This window comes from Stegastes partitus, unplaced genomic scaffold (genome assembly GCF_000690725.1).
Source record: "Stegastes partitus isolate 25-593 unplaced genomic scaffold, Stegastes_partitus-1.0.2 Scaffold926, whole genome shotgun sequence".
NCBI classification, from domain to species: Eukaryota; Metazoa; Chordata; class Actinopteri; family Pomacentridae; genus Stegastes; species Stegastes partitus.
In genome coordinates this window covers 229,077-246,774 of record NW_007578657.1, presented here as the reverse complement: position 1 = coordinate 246,774, position 17,698 = coordinate 229,077, and the positions used below count along the sequence as shown (strand labels likewise).

General features: G+C 44.3%; 1 protein-coding gene across 2 annotated transcripts in view; it reads right to left on the bottom strand.

The window, feature by feature from the left end:
• Positions 1 to 4,022: 4,022 nt before the first annotated feature.
• furina (furin (paired basic amino acid cleaving enzyme) a) overlaps positions 4,023 to 17,698 on the bottom strand; it is an 83,178-nt gene continuing 69,502 nt past the window's right edge. For both annotated transcript variants that reach the window (XM_008293963.1, XM_008293962.1), the window contains exons 8-16: positions 17,514 to 17,686; positions 15,987 to 16,199; positions 14,148 to 14,248; positions 12,922 to 13,025; positions 11,216 to 11,333; positions 7,174 to 7,353; positions 6,956 to 7,080; positions 5,942 to 6,064; positions 4,023 to 5,004 (exon numbers count right to left, since the gene is read on the bottom strand). In XM_008293963.1, the coding sequence (XP_008292185.1) occupies positions 4,397 to 5,004; positions 5,942 to 6,064; positions 6,956 to 7,080; positions 7,174 to 7,353; positions 11,216 to 11,333; positions 12,922 to 13,025; positions 14,148 to 14,248; positions 15,987 to 16,199; positions 17,514 to 17,686 (1,745 nt within the window). In that variant the 3' untranslated portion in view covers positions 4,023 to 4,396. The remainder of the gene's footprint in view (positions 5,005 to 5,941; positions 6,065 to 6,955; positions 7,081 to 7,173; positions 7,354 to 11,215; positions 11,334 to 12,921; positions 13,026 to 14,147; positions 14,249 to 15,986; positions 16,200 to 17,513; positions 17,687 to 17,698) is intronic.

The following is a 17,698-nucleotide window of genomic DNA, read 5'->3' as shown; positions in this document are numbered from 1 at the left end:
ACGACTTAAGTTGTCCTGCATCCACCGACACTCGCATCAAGAAGCATCCAAGTGAATAAAAACACATTCAAATTTGCATAGATCTTTATTTTTTTTTAGTAGAATCTATAATTGACATCAATTAAATAAAAAGGAGAAAACAAGAGCAAAAAAAAAAAAAAAAATCTTTAAATTACAAGAAAATTACACTGCACCATTCATATAGTACAAAAATAGGCCTTATTTTAGAGTTATGTCCCATGTAAGATAGTCATTCTTGTACATTAATCATAGGTCACAAATCTGTAAGGTACTGTGAGCAGCCACAGGTCAGGAACCTCGCGACGAGGCGGCAGGAAAGCCGACAAGAGTCGACCGAGGCTGCTCCGCTTACCGCCCCTCCATCGCAAAAGTGTTTCATTTCTACTTAACAAGCATGTGCACACACGGACGCGCGCAGATCGGATTCAGCCCTTAAGTTAATGGCGATGGGATACATTCTACCTCCTTCCCTCCACAGCTGCTAAACATACAAGGGTGTCGCCGCGGATCTTCGGAAAAGGCAGAGATGACGGCAAAAACGGGGTTTTCGACGAAACACTTTGAAGACGAGCGAGGGGTTGGATGGGCCGCGACGAACCTGAAAGCAACACGTCGTAATACGAAACAGACAGCATTTAAAATGATTGTCTTTGGTTATGCCAAAGATATTGCTCCTATTAACTCCATCCGACTTCATATCCGTCACTTCAGACTTACATCCTCAAAGCAGGACTGGAGCAACACTGAGCTCCACGTGAGACGAATCGGCCACATAAAGACAAGTCTCCGTCGTGGCCGCACGAGCGAGTCTTTTCCGTATAAAGGGCTCCTCGCGTTACTGCCAGTGGTAGCCTTTTAATTACGAGCCGGCACGATTAGAGAACTTCTTCTTGTTTTTAGTGTGTAGTTTCTATCACATTCGCGCAGTGGAAGGAATGAGCTGGCTGCTAATGGTTTTCCGCAGCTCCTGTGCTTTGGAAGCGCCGGCTACTTAATGCTGCCTGCATTCGTGATTTCCTTAAACACTCGAATGCGCAGAGCTGCGGGTTCATCAGCTGAGAGTTTTCTGGCTGTAGTGAATACAACATCAAGCTACGATGAATAAATCATTCTGTGTGTGCACTCGTGGGGGCCGCAAGAAACTCGTCTCAACACCCCGAAACTATTCTTCCGGGAAGCCGTATGAATCTTGTGCGAGGGGGAAAACGCTCGGTGCACAATGTCGGCGAGGCTGAGAATCAATTAGGCCGCAGTAATTGCAACAAATTGGTCAAAGTCCCACATTATGGTTTCTTCAAAAGAAGCAAACTCGTAAGCATCCAGAGTCGAAGAAAATAGTTTATGGAAGCAATTTTGTTGCTGCATTAGCCCATTATCTGTTGTTTACACACTTCTCACCAAGCTGGGAAGTCAATAAGATTTTGTGGCTCAAGTCTGAGGCTGAAGTTATTACATTTTCAAATTAGCACCCTCCTTAAACTGGGACTAATCAGAGCCTAAATGGCAGTAGGCACTAATGTACATCACACAAAACCCCTGCAGCACACACTCGCCACATTAGCTTTGTTCATTTCTGAGGGCATTTTTCTCCAAATCCACATTCCTCGGATTGGCTTCCAATGCAGGAACCGCCGCGGCGAGCCAAATGTGCTACACCTGCACCAGCCATCTGAGATGAATTAAGCTTCCTGGCTCGGCGCTGCGTTTCAGAGCACACACGCCAATCTTCCTCCATCCTTCTGAAGAGGATTTTTGTTTTTTTTGGCAAGTATTGGGATTGAGAATCATTATTCTTTGTAGCTTTACCGAGTTAAATTTTGTTTTTTCTTAAAGAATAAACGTTTGACTTTTAGAACGAGCTTTTTGCAATTTAAATGACATTCTGCATATTTATGAAAAACAACTTTAGAGAAGGTTTTTTCTAACACGAGCGGTTAAATTAAAAATTAAAATACATTTTGTTTGTGTGCTTCTGCACCTTGTTGCCCTCAAAAGAAGGAAATCATTTGATTGTCAGAACTTAAGAACAAAAAAAAGAAAAAGAGAAAAAGAAAGAAAAACTCCTGGAGGAGCTGCACGGGTAGAGATGGAAAAATAAAACGCCCCCAACAATTTTAGATTGGGTTGGCACTTAAACGCTGACCAGCAAGATCTATTGGACTATTGTTCTAGCCGGTCTATTTCTGTAACAGGTTTTAAAGCCCAGGTGTGAGCGCACATGAATGCTGATCCTAAAGGCAATAATACACTTTTTAGGCGAGATAGGAGCAGAATTTGCGCAGCAGCTTTACAGTTTCTGAATCGCTTATTTTTCCCCAAAAAATCTTTTCCCCCCCTGCGTCTGATTTGACCTCCGTAATCATTTATCAGCTCCTCTAACAGCGTACGAAACCTCGCTGAATGATATGAGAGGTAGATAAAAGGGTGAGCAGCTGCAGCTTTCTGTGCACGTCATCACCATGACAACCTCTCTCAGCGAGCTCCACTTGTTTTTGTAGTGGAAATTAAAAATAATAATAATTTCGACAAAAAAAAAAAAAGCGATCAGTTGGAATCAAAAAAAAAAAAAAATGGCTACACTGGATTAAATAATGAGATGCGTAGTTCAGATGATAACCAGCCTGGGAGGAAAAATCACTTTAAAACAATCTTCCCTAAAGGTGTGATTAAAATCTCTCCGAATAAATAAGTTTGCTGCGGAATCATTCGGAATATAATTAATTGGCGAGTACGCCGAAGACATAATCTGAAATTCAGATTAGACGAGGACTGGAGGGGAAGTGCAGAGAGGAGATGGGGAGTCTCGATGAGCGGCTTTTAAAACAATATTGGAGATCTGAAGAGGAGGGCAGAGCAGAAGCTGCGAGACGAAGGAGGAAACAGAAAAAAAAGCTTCACTTCAGAGGGCAGATAAACATTTCTCATCCTCACATGCGAGACACACACACACACACACTCACACACACACACACACATGCGAGCTAACTTTCAATCATTAAGAGACGAGTGTGTTTGTAGTGTTGATGTGCTCTAACAAAAGGAAAGCCTTGATGTATTGTTACCGCGTCTGCTCCGTCAAGAAATCAATCACAGGTAACTCAACACCTGCCAGCCGCTATGAAAAACTACCGTTGCTCACACGATGTCCTGGGCCTCATCAGCATCTGGGAGCACACCGGGATGCAGGAATTAACTGTGTCTGGGAGGGACGGTGCCTCGGGGCCGATCAAGTGGCCTGTTTTCTTATTATTTCTCAATTGCATGCGCTGGTCCAGATTTTTAAAAAACCAGAATAAGTTCAGTTCATCTGGAATCCCAAAAGGCTGGAGGCAGCTTTTAGTGAGTCACGGTTTGCTCTTGCAGAGATGGAGGAGGTCATTACAGATCGTGTGCACAAAGGGAACAAAAACTGTGCTGGTTTTTTTGAAAAGCTGACTGCATGAAAGACAGATTGTTCTTAAAGCAAATAGCGCTTTTGTCTGGTCGTAAAAAGAGAAGACGTCAGAGACGGGCCCGATCGGGAAGCTCTCGGTGGGTTTTGTTTCTCTGATTGGTGGCGTGCGATTCTAAACGAGCCGAGTCAGCACGTTTCTTCATCAAACCGTCGTGTTTTTAAAAAAATGTGAAGCGAAGTGGTGCTACTCTGAACAGACTGTAGACGTCGGTGTCACTCTGGAGAGAAAAAAAAAATGTTTCCAAATTGGATTTCATGCCTCATAATACAGTTTTTTTTTCTTTTTGTGTTATCGCTGTTTAGTTAAAATACTAAATATGACAGAACCCGCTTAAGCCTCTCCATAAAGGGCACTACACTGTTCATCAGATTTACACGCTCACATTCACACACACACGATTCATTCACACACACACACACACACTTCTCCACTACTCGCATTCAACAATCTCGTCTGGCTACTGCACTGAGACTAATGGAAAGAGGAGGAGAAAAAAAAGAGGAAGAAAGCAAATAATAATCATTTGTTTACTGTAACAAAAAGGAGCTGGAGCTGGAGGGGAAAATGGACTCTGCACAGACAGACACTGTTCGTGATTGAGGGCAAGAGGAGGGAGAGAGCCAGTTTAATAGAAATGCGCCCAAGTGTGAATAGAGCAAAGCTCAGGCCATCCAGAGCTTTGAGAGACAGCAGCTTCCCATCAGGTCTCCCACAGCAGAGTGGAAGACCAGATCCCAGAACGGGGCTCAGATGAGAATCCGATAAGACGGAGAAAGGAAAAGAAAAAAAAAAAAAATGAATGAGAAGATAAAAACCAGCAAAGACTGTGAACAGACAGTTACCACAGCCCTGAATTATCAGACAAATGAGGGTGAGAAGATTTTAAAAGCAGAAGAGAAAAGAGGGACGTGGGGGAGGCATTAAAGAGCACTTTGTGTTTTGATAAAGGCAGTCCTCTCATTCTGGACGTCAAACTCTTCATTTTCGGAGTCTGTGTTCACCCCGTCATCCCCCCAGACTGTCGGGATGCCGCGGTACGACACCACCCTATTCCCCCCGAGGCTGAAGCTGCCCCCGAGGCCACCGCCGGCCTCCAGGGAGGGCAGCTTGATGAGCGCGCCTGAGCGCAGCTGCAGCAGCAGGAAGATGCCGGCGAAGGTGGCGATGATGGCGATGCAGCTGAGCACGGCGATGGTGATGGGCAGCTTGGAGCTGAGCTGAAGCTGTGCTCTCGTGCTGCCCTGGCTCACCATGAAGCTGCCGGTGGTCTCGCGCATGAACTGGTTGAGGTGCAGGCAGGTTCCAGAAATGGGGTCCAGGGAGCTGTGAGGAGGGCAGGACAGGCAGGCCTGAGGGCTGAGGCTGCTGCAGGTCAGGCAGGGCGGCAGGCAGGGCAGGCAGGCGGGGACGGACGCTGGTGGTATGGAGTTTCCCACTGTGTAGTTGACAGGCTGGGAGCCCACTGAGAAGCCTGGTGGACACTGTTTCACACAGCTCTGCTGGAAGAGGTAGTAGCCGCCGTTGCACTCTGCAACACAGAAACAGCAATAAGCAGCCGCGCCCCCCTTTCACCTCCTCGTATGAGTCAGACAAGCCAAAAAAACAGAACCAGGATTCCTGCCCTGACAGTCAGAGCATCGCAGTTAACATGGCTGTCAGGTCGGGTCCAACGGTTCTGCACTGATTCATGTACGGGCTGTTCTACTGCAGGAAAAGTGAAACTAAATGCAATTTTACTTCTAGTCGCCATTTTTTTCTGGCTAAAAACTGATGACAAAGAGCGTTGCTATTTATATGCTGAATGCAGCATTTTTAAATCAACAGACACATTTCCATATGCAGCACATCCAGATGCAGACCATTGCCTATAATGACAATTAGCAGACTGTGGGTACCGGGGGTAACAGAGCCGAACACAGGAGAGCCAACAGAAGGAGGAAAATCCAATTTACTGCTGCATCTTGTCAACTTGTTCAAAAACACAGAGAACTATAGCTGTGTGCCCCAAGTGAGGGAGCGTTGTGTACGACATGACAAGACTCTCACAACATGATGATTATGTGCATACATGATGCTCAGCTCCCCTTTGTGTGTCAGCATGTAGGTGCCTCTGACAGCCTGTAGGGGTCAGACTGTCACTGTTTCAGACCACATGTAGGTGGACTTCACACTTTGCTGGAGCTCAGTCGTGTCTTTAGACCTTGCCTTCAGCACTATTTGGATTTGGTCGGACACAATGGCATGAAGCTCGCTCGGTCCTTTCAATGGGATAATTGTGTGACGCTGCAAAACTGATGTACAAGTAGAACGCAAACAGATGCAGCTGAGCACACACGGGACAATAAATCATCCCATTCACGCTAACCAGACTGCTTCACATGTTACAGCTCAACATGGCTTTCCATTCCCCTCCCCTCAGCAGCTGGAAGTTCTAGCGAGGAGCAGACGGGAAACACTGGTCTTACCGATGCATATCTGCCTCAGATCCAAGGTCTTGCAGTTGCCGTTGAGAGGCTGAGACTTCTCAGAGGAGCTGGAAGATGCTGAGCCGGTACCGTACAGCACCAGGACGAACTGGGTTAGAGTGCCTGAGCGGAGAGGTGGAGATAAAAACTCAGATTAACCGGGGAGAGAAGCAGGCCCGTCAGAAACAGGGAGGCTCCCGCATCGCCGAGGGTGGACTTTGTGAATGTATCCTCTGACTTTTGGATTTTCTGCATAAGGTGACGAAAAATGATTCCTTGACACGAGCTGCAAATTTAAAGACAGAATAATTTCCCTCTGTGCCTAACAAGAGTTATAAAGTGCTCCTCTCTCAAGAATCATTGGAGTGTGGGGCCTTGAGAGAGGCTCTACTTTAGTAAATCACTCGTTACTGAGTGGGGCGGTGTGAGACATTGATCTAAATCTGTAGTTCTGGAGATTTTTTTTGGCTGAACATCACGCTGGGGGTGGACCTGCTGCGTCCAGGTTTGGATGATGCGAGGGAAAACATAAAGACTGCTTTGCCATTCTTCCTACACTGATGGCGGCGGACCTCTACAGAGTCGCCTCCTATAAAAAGAGCAGACACTTTGGATTCAGGAACCTCTTGATCTCTAATCTCCCGGTGCTAAACCTTTAACCGCTGAGCTGAACTGTAGACTCAACAGATTAAAACAAGTTAAATAACATGCACGTATCCAAGCCATTTAAAGCCGTCCTGGTGACCTGGCGCTAAAGACCCATGACAGTTGTCCTCTTCTTTGGTTCACATTGAATATTTTATAGGTCCAAGACTGCAGGTCAGATGGAAATATGAACAAATTCCCTTGAACTCAGAGGACCTGTGATTAGAAAGTCTTTAAATCTTAATCAAAAAAGTAAGGATTGTACTTTGACATCAGGTCGGGATAACTTGGAAAGCTCTGAATTCTAGCTACAAAAACTTATGGCAGAAATGTCTTCATCCCATCTATCAAAGAACAAAGCTGCTTTACCGTAGTCGCTGGCACCGGCCACGTTCTCAATCTCCAGCGTCCACGCCCCGCTGGGGTTCTCGTCCCAGGAGTGGGTGCTCATGAAAGCCCAGTCATTAAAACCCTCCGATGAGTAATCATGAGGCCTGCAGGAAAAGCCAACAAGCTGGAGTGTAAAATATTTCATGTTTACCAACTTGTACTGTATCTGTGCTCGTGTAGTTTTTGTTTTTGTGTACCTGGGGTGGAGCAGAGTGGAGCGTGTACCGGCAGGACTAATGAGGTGGATGGCCAGGTTTCCCCTCCGGTTGTAGGACAGAGTGAGCCGGGCTTGGACGTGCTCTAACGAGGTCACGTGACTGTCTGACCCGATGCAGGCGTCCACGCTCTTGTTAATAGACAAATGGCTGCCGATGTTCCTGTCAAACAAAGAGAAAGGGAAAAACATCAAGAAAGGGGGAAAATATTCATATGTTTGTGTGAAGCCGGAATCATCGCCGGCTTATTCCTCAGAGCTGGATAAGCTACAATCCCCAAAACTGTGAGTGCGACACTTTGCTCGTGCCCACTGTGAAAGCTGCAAAGGGTGAAGACTTTGTGGCCTTGAACAGGATTAGTGTCTCGCAACCTGTAGGACCGCTGTCCTCTGTGCAAGGAAAGCACCCACCTCTTTTAACTCTCCCCCTCCTCCTCCCCCCAAATCCGCTTAGGAGATTACACGCATCCACAACAATTCTCAGGAGGAAGGCACGAGGTTTTAGTGAAACAGTGGCCGAAATTATAGACGAGACGTGACGCGATCATTAAGCTGTCGGGCTGCTTGAAGACGCCGTCTCTCCACACGTCTCAGCATCCACTAAAGGGCTACTTACAGCGAACGGCTTTGACCTTTTGGAGCAGCCTCACATGGGAGAAATCATCTAAAAGGTCAATTTACAGCACTTTCCAGATGCCAGAGAGCCACACAATGATCGGCCAAGTAGCAGTTCAGCACGTTTCTCGTTTGCAAAAAAAAAAAAAACTGTCGTGCTTTTGAGCGGAGTCAGAAAATGTGAGAGAAGGAAAAAAAAAAAGATTTATCGTTGCCAGTTGACCACTGAGGCGCGGGCGTCTGTGATTTAAAGTCTGGAAGAAGCGACGTTCGTGGCACCGTCGCAAACATGGCATCTGTTTTTACAAGCACACAGAGACGGAGCGATATGCTGCAAACCTATAACCAGCAATCTGCCGCGCCGTCGCTGCGGATAATCAACGAGAAAATCTCAAGTCATTTCATAGCGTTCTCATCAAGAAGTGAAAATAAAAGAAAAAACTTTCAGCATCACGAACCCCCGCTGCAGCGGCTTTTCAGAGACACAGTTTTATAGTCGCTCCATAAACATTTTATTTTACTCACACAGTGTGATGCACATTTTCAACTAAAGCGGTTTCATAGAATTCTGGGGAAAACATTTTTTTTTCTTTTCACATCTGTCCTCACAACAGGTGTTTTAATCTGTCGATACGTCGGTTCATAGGAGGTAATTCTATTCACATTTCACACGGCTTGCTTTTGATGTTTGACATATGCTGCATAATAAGGCTGGAAAATTGTGCCAATCACATGCTTATTACATATTGGAGATTCAAAACACGGGTGTTGTATTGTGATTCAGTAAAGCTTCTCAGAACGAACAAGAAAATAAATAAATAAACAAAACACTTGGGGAGCGAGCCAGATCTTAAGCGTTTCCATGCATTTGGCACAGTGTCTTACAGAAATAAGAGGGTTTTTGTAAAATCATAAATCACTTTTTGAAAAGATAGAGAGCGAGAGCTTCCATCTCATGCCATAATCCACTTTTCATTGATACAACATTTTGTATCCCTGGTGGTAATTTGCATAAAAGTTGGGTAAATCCTCTTTAAGAATAAAGTACACGCCAATCATCTCCAGTGTCCGTACAGTCGACGGGAAATCTTTGAAACAAAGCCTGCATTCATTCTTTCTGTCAGACTGCTGAGAGTTTCCTGTTTTGAGGCGCGATCCATTTTCTAAATATAAACACAAGGTATAGTCCCAATAGTGAAAAAAAAAATCAAATCACAGACTGTTGTCACTTCACAACTCATAAACAAGCCTTTTGCTATCACTCAGAGCTTTATTCATCACTTCACTGATGCACAAGTAAAAGGCCGAATGTCACCGTAATCGTGTGTTAAAACGCTGTGATGGTGCAGCTAATGTAAGAATAATAGGATCTCTGCAGAAAAATACTGCGTAAAAAATAATGGAAGCAAGTGACAGTGAGAAAGACGCCGAAGCCGCTATCTGCTCACTTACCGCGAGTCGCTCTTGATAAGTAAGTCGGCTAAACACCCAAAATGTAAATTGAATAACCTGCCTCGACTGCTGTTCCCAGACGCTCGAACCATCTGCTCTGAGCATCTGATAACTGCAGTAAAAGAGAGAGAAACTTCAAACCCGGCGAGAGAAGTGACAGGGAGCGCATAATGAAGAAGAGATGTCAGACCGAGTTTAGACTGTGACACCACGAAAAGAAGGAGTAAAAATGGCTGAGGAGGAATAGTGAGTCTTAACAACCAAAGGAAGCAGCGCATTGACGAATTATTACTTCTGTTTAAAATGCTTCGTCTCAATCAGAGCCTGCATCGGAGTGCACACACACATATATGCATGCATGCACTGCAGGCGTTTCAACAGGAGCCCAGAGCCAAAGCTGAAGATGAAGACATAATGTGTTCCTGCAGCAAAGCATGACAGCTCAGTCACACACGAGCGTCGCACACACCTACGTGTTGTTATGGACCGGTTTAATGTCAGCGTCTCTTTTCACTCGCTGTGCAGCGTCTCATCATGTTACTTAATTACAGCGTGAGTTTATGTCAAACAACAATGCAGCAACAAACAGAAACGCTGCCTTTGTGGGTTATTTGATGCGCCGCTTCTCGTCAGTGTGTTGCTGACTGTTGCTGACTTTCACGTCGTCTGTTTCATCATGTGCTCTTAGCATTTTACCTGTTTTAGGTTAAAGTTAAGTGGTTTATAGCAGATTTTTTGTAATGTGAGCGAGGCATGTTTTCTTGCCAAGACAGCCTGACTTTTAGCCCAAAGTGTGGGTTTAGTTCAAACCTCCACGGCTGGAAGATGAACCGAACGCGGAAATGTCTAAAATTGCAGTTCATCGAATGGCCACTTGAGGCTGACTCTTAGAAACGAGTCAATCACATAGACTGTATAAAAGACGGACGTAGCTGCCGTGATGTTGGTTTCTGCACTGAGAAAATGAAGCCAGGGTTTTGCTACTTCCTGGTTGACATCTTGGATTTTTGGAGCAAAAATCGTCGGAGGGGGGCGGAGCCATAGGAGCAGCGATTGGTCAGACAGATTGAGAGGCGGGCCCTCTCTGCCCGCCCACATTTACCGCCTTCTGCTGGTTTCGTCTGCATCGTCGCTGCCGACTGTCAATCAAGCCAGCCACGCCCCTTGCCCCGCAAAATGTGGACGATTTTTTAAAAAAATTCAGCGTTGATTTATTTTCAGATTGGATTTGACCATGAAAACTAATGAGAAAAAAATCCTGAGCTGTAGGAATGCAGTATTTCATGATCTGTGATCACTTCTTTTCCAATTCAAGTCTATGGGAGCCAGGACTTTTTGGAGCCAGCAGCGAGCGGACGTAGTGATATTGCAGGTTTTTGGCTTCATTTTTCAGGGCCGGTTGCTACGTCCATCTTTTATACAGTCTATGGTCAATCATCATAAACCTCCATGTTGAAATGCCCAGAAACAAACACGTTTAGAGCCTGGTGCAAAGAATACGTTTGGTTTGTATAGTTAATTTCTCCTTCCATGACAACTGCACAGAGGGAGGATTTTTATATAACTCAGTGTTTTGACAGACTAGTCAGTACAATCACAGGACAATCCACGCCACAGAGGCATTGTTATGGACCACATAACCTCCACTCACAGGCGCTGTCAAGAGTGAGATGCCGGTAAACAGTTTGTGCATCTTCACATGCAATCAACGGTCAAGCTTCCAGAACAGCGGAACCGCCTATAATCCACCACAGCGCCGTCCTCCAGAGTCACAGGTGACTGAGTTCAGGATTAAGCTACGTGGGTTGTATTTAAAGTAATTCAGACAAATGACTTGCTAGTTCTAATTAGCTTGAAGCAGATATTTCTTTAAGTGACGGCTGTAATATGTGCGGACACTTGTAATCATGGTGTTGAGATAAATGCAGCGAACTGGTGTGAGCGTGCAGAGTACTAACCTTGGCTCGCTGACCATGGTGATTACACATTTTCTCTGCGTCCCTACGCTGGTCCACGTCTTTGCCAGAGAGACAATAGCGGTGGCGTCAAGTAGACCATATCCATACGAATGGCTGACTGCAGAAACCAAGAGAGAGAAAAGGAGGAAACATGAATGTTAGCCTTCTGAGAGCAGCATCCACCTTCAGAAATAAACCACACTGTGCGTCTCACTCGGCCTTTGCCTGGTGGTGGTTTGATTTGTAGGATGCATAAGATAATGAATGAATGAATGAAATATTTAAAATAAAGTTAAAACACAATAAAAACCAGGGAACAAATGTACAAACATGAGCTCGAAAAAGAGCAGGAAGAAGTATAAACTTACAAATTCCCAACCTCTTATCACCCTATGATTCATTACAATATTACATGTTTCTGCTTTTAAATCAATTAAAAAATACAGTCGTGACTCGATAATCCGACACTAAATGTTCTTTTATGTTGGATTGTCAAGACGGAGGTCCAGATACAAGGAGGGCTTGATGCTGGAAGGCTCATTTGTTGCTAATATTTATTGTTAACATTTGTTATAATAACTCGTGTACTGTTAGAACACTACGCATCGCTGGATTTCAGCCTAATTGATCAGTGCGCTTGTGTACGGGCTGTCAGTTGACATCAAAGGTAAATACGTTCAGACAGCAGCTGAAGTGACCCAAATCTGTTTTTTTTCTCACCTATGCGATCTGTATCTAATAAATAGATTTAATATAAAATACTAGTGATGCATGATATTAAAATTTCTGGCCGATACCAACATCCGATATGAATTTCTGATATCGCCGATGTCGATATTCAATTTTTGTTCACACTGAAAAAAATTTGTATAAGTGCACACTGTGAGAACGTGAAAACTGTTCAAAAGAAGCCCATATTAGACCACATAGTCTTCTTTACTACGTAACAAAAGTAAAACATATTTTAACATATTTAAGTCCAGAATCATTTAAGTAAAAACATCTGTGAAATTGCAGCAGTAACGCAGGCGCTAATATTAGACAATCACTGGTTTCTCACATCGGCTAAATTTGTTCATCGTACCGATAGCGATGTATCGAGAAAAAAAAACAGAACACTAATATCGGCCGATACCGATATCCCATATGAAGATTTCTGATATCGCCAATAACCGATATTATCGATGTCGATATTCAATTTTTTTCCACGCCGAAAAAATCTGTATCAGCAAGCACAGTGAGAACATGAAAACTATTCAGAAGAAGGCCAATTAGACCACATAGTCGTCTTTATGACGTAACAAAAGTAAAACATATTTTAACATATTTAATGTTTAGGACCATTTAAGTAAAAACATGTGTGAAATAGCAGCAATATCAAATGTAGAGACAAAGACGCTAATGTTAGACAATCATCAACTAAATTTGTTAATTGGACCGATAGCGATATATATCGGGAAAAACACTAACATCAGCCGATACCGATGTGGTCGCAGATATATCGTGCATCCCTACAAAAATCAATATATAATTAATTAACTGCACGGATATACGGTATATAATTGTACCATACACATGATCAATTTCTTTACAATAAATATGTCATTTACTGATAGATTGTTCTAGAACTATGTAGATAACAACGAGCATAAAAGGCCTCCGTGAACTGCAGAGGGCAGAAGATAACTTGAAGGTGGTCGCTGTACCTTTGCGACCAACGCCATTGGTCCTCCAGTCATTGGTGAGCAGGTGGGCGGGGCGAGACGTTCGTACAACCAGATGTTGCATATCCCTCCAGGTCAGGTTTTTACTGGAATATACGCAAGCAGACACAGTCACGTAAAGAAGGAGAGAAAGAGACAACACACAGCGTGACACACATGGTAAGACTTCAGCGTAAAGATCAAGTTGAAACAGATCAAAGAGACGCCTCCGACAATGCATCCTTCAGCCTTAACCTGCAGGTGGACAGCTGATTAAATACAAACACAACGGAGCACCAGTCACATTCTTCCTTGAATTACATTAAATCTTCAGTCAACATGTATTTGAACTCAATTCCTGCCCTTTGGCAAAATGTCCTGCAAAGAGAAAACCCGACAAAGTGGTGTTGTTATAATTCTTCCTGCAGCCGTCGGCGCTGGAGCAGACCAGGCATAAAAAGGGGTTACGCGAGGTCACAGATTGGTTTGCTTCTCTGCTGTGATTAAGTACGCACAGGCTTTGAATTCATAAATCTTATTGTGGATTGAGGAAATAAGGCATTTTTCTTAGTATCCCTGCTCAATCGGTTTCTTCCAAAACTCTTCTTTTAATTGCAGGCTGTTGCCGTCGCCTCACTCTGTTTTCTCTCAAGACTAATTACTCATTTTTCAGGACATAACATTCGCGTTTGTCCCCCCATTAGTGCTGTGTGACTAGATGTGAATGATTAACCACTCACATCCAAACCGGGCTGTTTGCAAATGCACAGTTGAAAATCTGTGGCAGAGGGGTTAAAGAGTCACACATAAAACGGCATAATCAAGCAGAATTAATGCACAAACACAGCGCCACCAGTTACAGCTTGATTTAGCACAAGACTGTTACATTTTCAAATTGGGTTTTGAAAAGTCTGTGGAACTAAAAAATATCATATTTTACTATTTTAAAATATACTTTTTGAAAAGGATTTGCTGTTTAAGCCACAAGAAGCTAGGACGTGATAACTGATGCCGGTGGGGCAATAATTCAAATTACTGGGGCATTCTGAATTTTTTTAGTGTACCTGTAGGTTGTGAAAATAATCAAACTTTCTCCAGAGAATCAATAAAAGCAATCAAGAAGAGTACGGGGAAATAAGCAGCGAGAGAGAACGTTGGGAGTGAGGATGTACAGTTGAATAGAATTGCAAAGCTTAGTCAGACTCAGAAAAATAGTGATAAGCACTTACTTAGCCTCAAGGGCAAGAGCGATGATCCCAGCAGCCAGCGGGGCGGAAGCAGAGGTGCCTGTGTGGGAGTCTGTGCATTTTGATTTGAGGTCTGTAGTCACCTAGAAAGATGAACACAGTAGGCTTATCTCCAGCAGAAAAAAAAAACACTCTCGCTTTAATATATCATTCTTCCATTATTCTCAAGGCAAGAAGACACACAAGCAGAGGTATTTCACTGGATGTTGTGAGAAACAAAAACACACCTAATCCTCTACTAATTCAGCTTCTTACCTTCCTGTCCTCACACAGAAATCCTCAACTATACTGAGAACTGTGCTTCATTTTAAATAACTTTGGATTCTCCTCTATCAAGCCAGGAACATTTATTCTCCATCACTTCTTCATTTTTTTTTTTAATCCCGTATGTATTTGTGGGAGGCGGAAACCCGGCTAATGGGTACGAAAAGCGGAAACTCGAGAGGCGAAAGTCATCAGCTGGAAAATCAAACCGGGGAAATCGTCTAACTTATGCCTTCCTTCTCTTGAGTGAGTCTCTTTATAGATGAACTGCTGCAGCAGAGATCTCCCGGGCGACCCACGGCGGAGGCCTGTGGTTGTACTGGGCAGCTCCCAGGTGTGAATTTCTGCAGCCGCATGAATACAAAGCAAGCTGGTGCAGAACCGGAGTATTTGTCCTCAGCAGAAACCCATCTCTTGAAGGATAAAGGTTACAAAACACTGCCCTGTGAAAAGCCCCCCAGTCACCCACTGTATAATCCTAAAGGAGAGGTCAGCCTATGTTACCGAGTAGGACTGATACAGGAGTAGTTACGATCACAAACCTGCTGAATGCGCATACAGAAATGGATCTTTTAACTGCCAGACAGAATAATAAATGCTCCGGAAGAGTGACTTTAATGGTTATTATACATTCAGGAGGTTCAGGAGCATATCCCTCTTACTTCAAATTGAAAGAGAGGGATAATATATGTGCGATTTAACCAGAAAAAAAAAAAAAAAAATCACACGTGGGGACCTGTGGGGACTATTCAGAATCATCACCCCACCAGGTCCCGTCCACCTTCCTCTGCTCCGGGTCTTCATTCAAGGGGTCCGTTGAGTGACAGCACAATTAAATGAGTACATCACTGAAGCATTAAGGGACCAGCCACATGTCACGGAGATGTCATAAGCTGTCCGTCCAGTTGGTCTGGCTGCTAGACAAAGAAAATGTGCGCGCCGCGAACGTGTGTGTGTGTGTGCATGACTGAGAGAGATTTAGTGTTTGTGACAAGAATGTTAAGCAGCAACAGATTGCCAGCTGGAGTTTCAGCCGTTCACTATTCATAATCATTTTAATGGGCCGAGACTGAATGAGCGGAAAAAGAAGAAGGAGGAGAAAAGGAGCGACGAACGGAGGAGCCTCGCTGTGATTCTGACAAGCAGGTTTAATAAAAAACCGCTGGTCAAAAACGCTACGAATGCTTAATGCACTGTACGCACGGCGCTGAAACAATTACTCAGTTAACCGCTTTGTCCGTCGAGATAAAAACTGTTTTAAGCGTGAATTAATCAACTTGTTCTTCTGGAGCACGTTGGACATGTCAGGCGTCACATCGAGCTCTGGGAATTTGCTTATTTAAATTTGCTGCTACAGGAAGAAACAAAAAATTTTAATTTACAGAATGGATTAATACGTTTTGGTCCGGAGCTACATTTAAACAGACTGTGGGTCAACTAAATTTTACTTTGGAAATAAATAGTCTCTGGAGTTCACCACAGACATGAAGGCAGGAACTCAGCCAAGAGTTTATGTGAGGAGAGGAACAAAATAAAAATATGATGGCCACAACTCACTATCTGTTTCTCGTTGAGGTTGCCCGAGCTGTAGGTGGTGGCGAGGGTGGAGGAGCACGCCTCGCTGTACCACGGGACGTTGCCGTTTTGCGTGGAGCTGCTGATGGACAGGGTGTAGATGCTGTTGGTGTAGCCGTCGCAGTTGCAGCTGTCCTTCTCCCGGCCGCCGTTCCCGGAAGCCCACACGAAGATGGAGCCCAAACCGCCGCGACCCTGGAGAAAAAAAATTCAAAAATGTTTAAAAAAGAAAAGGCGAGCACGTTTCCTTTCATTCATTTGTGCCTCAGACCACCGCTGCCCAGAGAGAAAAAAAAAAAAAGAACAAAATCTTATTCAGTCTTCAATAGGAATCCCAATTATAGGAGGGCAAATTCATTTCAGGGCTCATTTCAAAAAGGGCCCATTAGAAGCCAGCATACATCACAGAGGCCGGGTGGTCACTCGGTAAATTACAAAGAGCTAAATATCGCATGACAGCAATGCAATACAAAAAGGCTCTATATGACAACAGCTCATTGTAATAAATCATCCAACCTCTCAGCCTTTGAAGTGCAATAATTTTCATCTAAGAGCCGCTTTATTGTATTGAGTGGCACCATCTCTCTCCCTCTCTCTCTCTCTCTCTCTTTCGGCATTGATCAATTCTAGCTATGCACCACCCACACCACCATCTGACAGCGCTGTCACTGTGGCAATTATCTTAGTAGTCAGTGTCAGCGGTTCCAATCAGCTTTATGGCACATGCCTGGAATCCTACCGCTCGCCGAACGAAGAGTCAGTGTTAGCGGGATGGATGTGTTTATTCATGGAGAGCAGATGTGAGAGTTTGGGGTGTGATCTGTGTGCTCATTAATCTGTTGACTTGTTCATTTCGAATATCTGACACAGTCCCCAGCGCGCCACATGCATTAAAACAAGCGCCGTTATCAACGACAGGACCGATGACATGACAGCGCGCTCGCTCCTCGGTTAATATTCACATTGTCTTGTTGTTAGATGCTGACGGACTAGTTTTCAAAATTACCCTCTCGTAGAATCTCTCGGCGTGTACATGCATATAGATAAGCACGTGTTTGGAAGCTTCTGATGAGAAGTGCTTGTAGACTAATTTAAAGCTCCAGTAACTGTTTAATTGGGACTTTTAAAAACAACCTTGATTTTTTTTTTTCCTCCTCCAAACACTTAATTCACACTTGAAGGAAGCACACGCTGACAAACTGAAAGAGCTGCAAGATAAAGAATGAGCTAGCAGTTTGAAAAGTGCCCTTCAACTATCTTTCAACGACTATCTTTTAAACAAGTTTAATTTCTGTCAGTGCTGCTTCCATTCATTTTCCAGGATTTTCCTCCCTCGTGTCCTTCAGAGGACATTCCTTTCCATTCATAATTGTCGGGGTCAAAAAAAAAAGCTTTGCTCTTCCCGCTTGTGTCCTCTCATGCTTGAACAGTTCAATTACCGACTGCTGAAAGGAAGCAACACACAGGCAGTAAATAATTTGCGACTCACACAAACACTCATACACACACCTCCGTAACGCCACGCAGGAAGGCTTCTTTGGCGAGTTTGGCAGGTCCATCGACAGTTTTGCCGTCGTCCTCTGGACCCCAGCTGGCGCTGTAGATGTCGATGTGCTGGGGGTTCAGACTGAGGGACTGGGCCTCCACCATGTCGGTCACCTCGCCGTCCAGCATGCGCACACCTGGAGCACACA